Source organism: Biomphalaria glabrata, chromosome 5, assembly GCF_947242115.1.
Source record: "Biomphalaria glabrata chromosome 5, xgBioGlab47.1, whole genome shotgun sequence".
In the NCBI taxonomy this organism is placed as follows: domain Eukaryota; kingdom Metazoa; phylum Mollusca; class Gastropoda; family Planorbidae; genus Biomphalaria; species Biomphalaria glabrata.
The window spans coordinates 26,738,708-26,745,403 of NC_074715.1; the positions used below are offsets into that span (position 1 = coordinate 26,738,708).

At 33.3% G+C, this 6,696-nt stretch overlaps 1 protein-coding gene across 1 annotated transcript; it reads right to left on the reverse strand.

The window, feature by feature from the left end:
- Positions 1-293: 293 nt before the first annotated feature.
- On the reverse strand, positions 294-6,565 carry LOC106061532 (calreticulin-like). Its single transcript, XM_013219700.2, has 8 exons — positions 6,382-6,565; positions 2,794-2,895; positions 2,347-2,550; positions 2,096-2,190; positions 1,793-1,927; positions 1,511-1,699; positions 1,262-1,405; positions 294-1,108 (listed from the first exon to the last, which is right to left on the reverse strand). Exons 1-8 carry the CDS (start codon positions 6,458-6,460, stop codon positions 824-826), a joined length of 1,233 nt encoding a protein of 410 aa, XP_013075154.2. The 5' UTR covers positions 6,461-6,565; the 3' UTR covers positions 294-823.
- Positions 6,566-6,696: the final 131 nt, after the last annotated feature.

Sequence of the window (6,696 nt, forward strand, 5' to 3'; positions counted from 1 at the left end):
AATACTAGACAGTACCCGGTACTGATCTAGAGTTGAGATTCATCACTTGTGCATTGACTGACAATAAACAATGGGTTCATTCACAACTCTTGCTTTTTTACTTGTTTCAATTGAAATTTAGACCTGTCAGTCCCCTAAAAAGGTCAAGCACCAGCATTAAGTGTAGTGTTTTAATGTGTGTTGAATACAATGCTGTGCATTTTTCAATATTATTTACTAATAACTTAAAATTACTAATTTAATTTTTTTTGTGTTCATATCAATAACTGCACAGAATAAAAACAAAAGATAGATTTGAAGAAATAAATTTAATACCAAATAAATTTATCTGGTAATCTCTCAGGCCCCCACATTCACTATCAACATTTACCACTGTACAAACATGTCACCCATCATTCACTCTAGCATCACTAATAGGTAACAGTTTCAAAAAAATTGAACAAAATCACAGCATCTCCATTTCAGTAAAAGTACACACTCACTCAGTTCTGCCAACTTCATACATTAAATATAGGACTAACAGCATGTAAAAAAATGGAATACAGCAGATATTTGGACCATAACTGGCAGTGCATTTGTTTTAACAATACAAAATAAATATGTAAAATATAACCAAAGCATGTTTCTATTGTACACCAATTGCAGCACTGCTTATTATGAAATGAGAGGTCCACTTTTTCACACAACTTTTTTTGATCCAACATTGTTAAATAAGCACTCATGCGCATTAAAACAGCACACTAGATGGTCATAACAAATGTGAACATTATGATACTACAACTGAACAAATGAAAATGATAAAACAACCTATCATAAATGCTGCCTACAACTCTGTTTTGGGTGGTACTTTTGTGTCACTTTCAGCTTCATCAGCCTCATCATCTTCTTCTTCAGCTTCTTCGTCTTCATCATCCTTTTTGTTAGCGTCCTCTTCATCCTTTCTCTTTTTGTCCTCCTCTTCTCTCTGTTTCCTTTCTTCTTCGTCTTGTTTATCTTTCATTTCCTTTTCAGCATCTTTTGTCTTTCCCCAAGTGTCTTTTCCAAATTGCTCAGCAAAGGCAACATCATCAGTAATCAGGAAGTTATCAAAAATAGTACCAGATTTCACCTAAAATAAAATCGGTAACAAAAATTTATATAAATTTTTGATTTAAACAATTATGAAAATAATTTGCAGGACATAATGAAAAAAAACAAAACAACAAAAACATTCCAAACTAGGCATACATCTCTTTAAATGTACCGTATACAAATGCCTTACCTGCCACAAGTCCAAGCCAATAGCTCCAAAATCTTCATAGCTGTAGAGGTTTGGATCTTCCTTGTATTCAGGATTATCTATTTCAGGATGGACCCACTTTCCTTTATAGGCAGGGTTGTCAATCTGTTTAGGTTTCCATTCACCCTAAAGTAAATATATTTATATATTTTTAAATTTAGAAATGCATCAATTTAATATTTGATATATACTCCACATTTAATAATCATTATAATATAACAAAATACATACTTTGTATTCAGGGTTGTCAATCATTGCAGGCTCCCATTCTCCATCCATATCATCATCCCAGTCTTCTGGTTTCTTGGCTTCAGGGTCAGGGATGTGCTCAGGCTTGTCCCAATCTTCAGGTTTAGTGTCATTGGGGTCATCAATCTTTTCATTATCATCCCAATCTTCTGGCTTCTTAGCATCTGGATCCTAGAGAAATGATAAAAATACATAAATTAAAAAAAAAAAAAGCAGTGAAATGAAAAAAAAAATGATTACAAATATAGAAAAAAAAAAACTTACAGGTATCTTCTTGGGTGGCAAGAAATCCCAATCAGCCTCTAGTTCACCACTTTCAACCTTTTCATTATCTATCTTAACCTCGTAAGTATTATCTGGCTTCACAATTAAAGTGTACAAGTGAGTGAATACATCATCCTGAAAAAATCAAAATTGATAAATTATTAGTAACAAACAAATTAAAAAAAAATAAAAAAATACAGAACTTCAGATAAGCCCAACACTTAAATAAATAAAAAAATCCTGTGACTTCAATTTAAATCACACTAGTTTTAAATTAAGTAAAGCTAATGTAAATCTACACACCTTGCATCTGATATCTTTCTTCACAAGAAGATTCTTTCCTTTGTAGTTGAAGATGACATGAACTTTCTTAGTGCCAGGTCCACAGATATCAGGACCTAAATAAAGAGAGATATTAGAAATCCAATAACAATGATATGATAATTGATTCAAGAAATATACACACAACACAGATATATATAAAATACATGTACAGTACAATATATTTACATATAAAGCGAGAAATATAATTTAAAGACATTTTTATTACTTACCAAACATAATATTATAAGGTGTCTCTCCATGCATGTCTTTTTGATCTAAGGAACTAGGGAACAATTTTACATAGCCACCACCACAATCAATGTTCTGCTCATGCTTCACAGTGAATTGAATGACTAGAGTTTTTCCTTCATTACTAAACTTGTCAAATCTAGCAGATATACCATAGAATCTTGCATCTTCTGATGTCTGAAGACCTTAAAAAAAAATTTCATTCTTCAGTAACAGACTAGATCTACAAGAAGCTTTAGTGTTATCAAATTACATTAAACAGCAAATATTTTGTTGGTTGTGTTGTAAGTGTATTTTCAGCAAGTTGAGTCTCACCTTCCTTCAACCTAAGCACAAGGTTTGGGCTTTTTTAAAAATATTTTTATGGTAAATTAAGAGTAAGGCTTGCATAAGAATATAGATCTAGTTTACATTTATTATTAGCTTACCTGCATCTTTTTCAACATCACCATAGAACTTTCCAGCTGACCTTTTGAACTTCCCCAAATCTGATTTGTGCTTTGACTCCACCCATCTGTCTTGCCAGCCATCTGTCAAAAAAAAATTATATATATAAAATGATGATCTAAATCTAGAATCTATGGGATAGCTAAATAATCATGGCTTTTAATTCTGCTAAATATTTAGATCTACTAACTAATCTTGGACCAAGACATGACTGGGTACTCTACTCAACTTCAAGATCTAGATTTCTAGATTATATTATAATCTAATCTTAGACTTAGGTCTACTAAAATACAGGATCAGACTCTTACATCTAAATCTTTTAGACCTAGATTCTAAATCTAGATCTAGCAGATGATTTTGATCTACTCAATGTCAGTCAACTATGATCTAGATCTAGAAATCTAGACATGACTCAAATCCAAGTCAAGACTAAAAACTTAGCAAACAATATTGAATAAAATTAAACTCATTGGTCATGATTGGACTATGTCACAATGACAAGTCTCTTATCTAGATGAGATCTAGAGTGATAATAGTAAATTAAACTAGTCTATACAGTGTTTACACTAATACTAATAAAAAAAAAGTAATAGATTTACATACACTATCATACAGGTCTAGTCTATCAAAGCCTAAGGGGCCTAAGCCTATCATAATCATGGCCTATGACGGCTATGAGTATCAGTATGGTTTGTACAGTTGATTCATCATACAATCAGTAACAATCATAATGATCATTCATAGACTGATAGAGAGCTAGAGTGAGGCTAGACTTGACCAATAAATTTTATAAATGTCCAATTATTGACTCTCCCTAGATTCTAATCTAGACGTCTAGATCTATAGACAAGACTATGGCTATAGATTCTACTTCTAGATCTAGTAATAATTAATAAGTAGATCTAGAGTAACTTACATCTATCGAACACCTTCGTTTTAAGGTACTTATCGAACACCCCATTGTATTTTTTAAAATTCACCTTTATTTCGATGATTATAAAGAAACTAGTCCATTCTTATTGTGCATCGTCCATTTCTTTATAGTTAAGTTATAATTAGTTTCATTTTCACCCGAGGATCATTTTTTTACTTATATTCAAAGTGCATTGGTAATATTGGTATAAAAATTTCACATTTTTTGAACTCTTGGGAAGAATGGAGTGAGTCTCGGGTTAAGGGTATTTTTTAATGCTAATGATGCTTCAGCTCAAAAAAACTATATAATACGCTTCTAATTAGGCTGAGAAATATTTACAACTATTTATTTGAAAGTGTCCTTTGTTACCTAAACATGAAAATTGAGGTTTAAAAAGGGGGTGTTCGATAATAGCAGTTTTTATATAAGCAATCTCAGCTTCGTAAGATATCGAACGCCATTTTAATGTTAAAAATAAACATCAAAGGGATATAACCCAAAGAAGACAAAATATTTAAATTATATATTTTTTAATTGTTATTTTTTTAAATAATGTAATGCAAAGTACAGATATAAATTAATCATATGTTACAATTTGTATCAGTTATTTGTGGTTTACCGTAAATGTGCTATATTTTTTTAAGTAAATAGATTTACATCGATATATGCACTAATTGTACCCATTTTAAAAGCTTGATTTTATGACACATATATTATAGCTAGATGCTAATAGTATCAATGCCTCGGGCCAGGAGGAACACAGTGGAATGTATTCAGTTGTTGTTTCTTTTTCAGATGCCCCATTCTATTAACTTCTGAATTTGCCCCATTCTATTAACTTCTGAATTTGCCCCATTCTATTAACTTCTGAATTATGTGTTATAAACCAATACCTAGCGCATGTGCTTGATGTGAAGAGATATTAATAAAACGAAAGGGCAAAGGGGGAGGTATAGAATGCAGATATGGTATTTTGAAATAAAAATGTCTTGGGCAGGTAAAAAAAAAAAAGGTGGGGGGGGGGGGGGGGGGGGGGGGAGAAACAGTCAAGACACTGTATCCAGAGATCATCAATAATTGATCGACCATTAGAATGTGACGTCAGCCTCAAATACATAGAGTCAGTTGTGCTTCTCGATCTAGACGTGTGGCGCCGGGTCTATAAAATTATTTATATATATATATATATATATATATTAATGCGCTACAAAGACACTCCTTTGAAACATCACAAATACACAAAAATAATAACAATAACGCATTTAACCACTCTCTTATTCTGCCTACACCCCCTTACCCGCGCTTCCACTCTCCAACATTCACACTTTTTCAGTGCAAAGTAACAACGTAAATTTCAAGACTCAATCCAAACGCAGCCACCAGACTAACACACAACAAAAAAAAAAATGGTCAGTGATAGCGTAACACACAGGTGTAAACCAGGCCATCAACACAGCCCCAAAACATTGTTCAAGTTGTAGTAAGAACAATGTTGAGGGGAAAGGGGGAGGAGCCATCAGTCGAGAACCTACGGTCAAGCCGATAATAAGGTCACAAACACTAGGCATGATAGATACGTAGTATATATAGTTATGTTGTTTGTGTGTGTGTGTGACAAATACTAAGCGTGCTCTAAAATACGTTGTTTGTTTTTTTTTGATCAACCAGGTGGTTTAGGGAGGGCGGATTTATCTACATCTATAGGTAACACAGCTTGCAAGCTACCATAGCTTTTCAGCACCCCTCCCCCCTCCCCGCCCAGATCGAAAAATATCTAGCACTGACTTTTAGGCTGTTACATACACTGAGCGTGCTAGATCGGCGGCTAGTTACGTAGGGCCGCGTACCGTATGTTTTGTTTTTAGGTCAACCAAGTAAACTGTTGTGTCCTGCAATGACTTGGGGAGGGCGGGATTATCTATTGGCTACCAAAGCTTATTAGGCTCTCCCTCAAATAAATAATATCTGGATTTAATTTATTAATGGCCTTATGTCTCACAATAGCTTAGACTTAAATAAGTACTACGGTAATGCGTTACTGGGCTTAGCACCGTCAGTTTCTAAGCAGAGCTGATCAGTGATAGATTCCTTCGATGTGGACCATTTGAAAATGACTAAAAATCTGTCTTTCTTGACATGGCGTAAAAAGAAAATGATATAAATAAAAAAAATATAGATTATAACACTTTTGAAACACCATACTTTTCACAAAATTTTAGGATTATAACACTTTTAAAACACCATACTTCTCGTGTGTTCGATAAGTTCTTCATATGTTCGATAAGATAAGATAAAGCTAAAAAAGTGTTCGATAATTTAAGCTTTTGAAATCATCAACCTGACCCATTTTAACATCAAATATAAGTTTAACTATGAGTAGTAATAGAATAAAACATGTCTACTTTTTAAGAAAAATGGATGAGGAGTTCACAGATACAATCAGTTTTTTTCTAGGTCTAATTTTTACGGAGATACACAAATTCAAACATAAAAAATGTCGGCGAATGAGCTTAACTTGTTCGATAAACGTAAGTTACTGTATTCTCTATAGACTCTAATTAATAACTTGATTAATAACTTAAGTTTTAAGACAGTTAAAAAAAGTTAAGAGTAATAATGAATTATTAAGAAAAACAATTGTAAAGTTACTCACCGTCAAATTCTTCTTTGAAGTAAACAGTAGGGTCTGCAAAAGCAAACCCTAGCAACGCGACGAACACCAAGGGTCTCATTTTAGAATGTAGATCTAGATCTCGACTCACGAAAGGATTTCTCTGCTATAGATAACTGCTTCCTATGTGGCGAAGATCTCTGTTAGATATGCTAGATAAATACAGCCGGTGTTTCCACGTGACCTCGACAGTTGTCTTTTTATGATTGGTTAACTTTTACAGCACATAACAGCACTTAGCCAATCACATTTCACCACGCGCTAGGTTTCGGAACCTCCCGCGTAAGTCTCCGATCG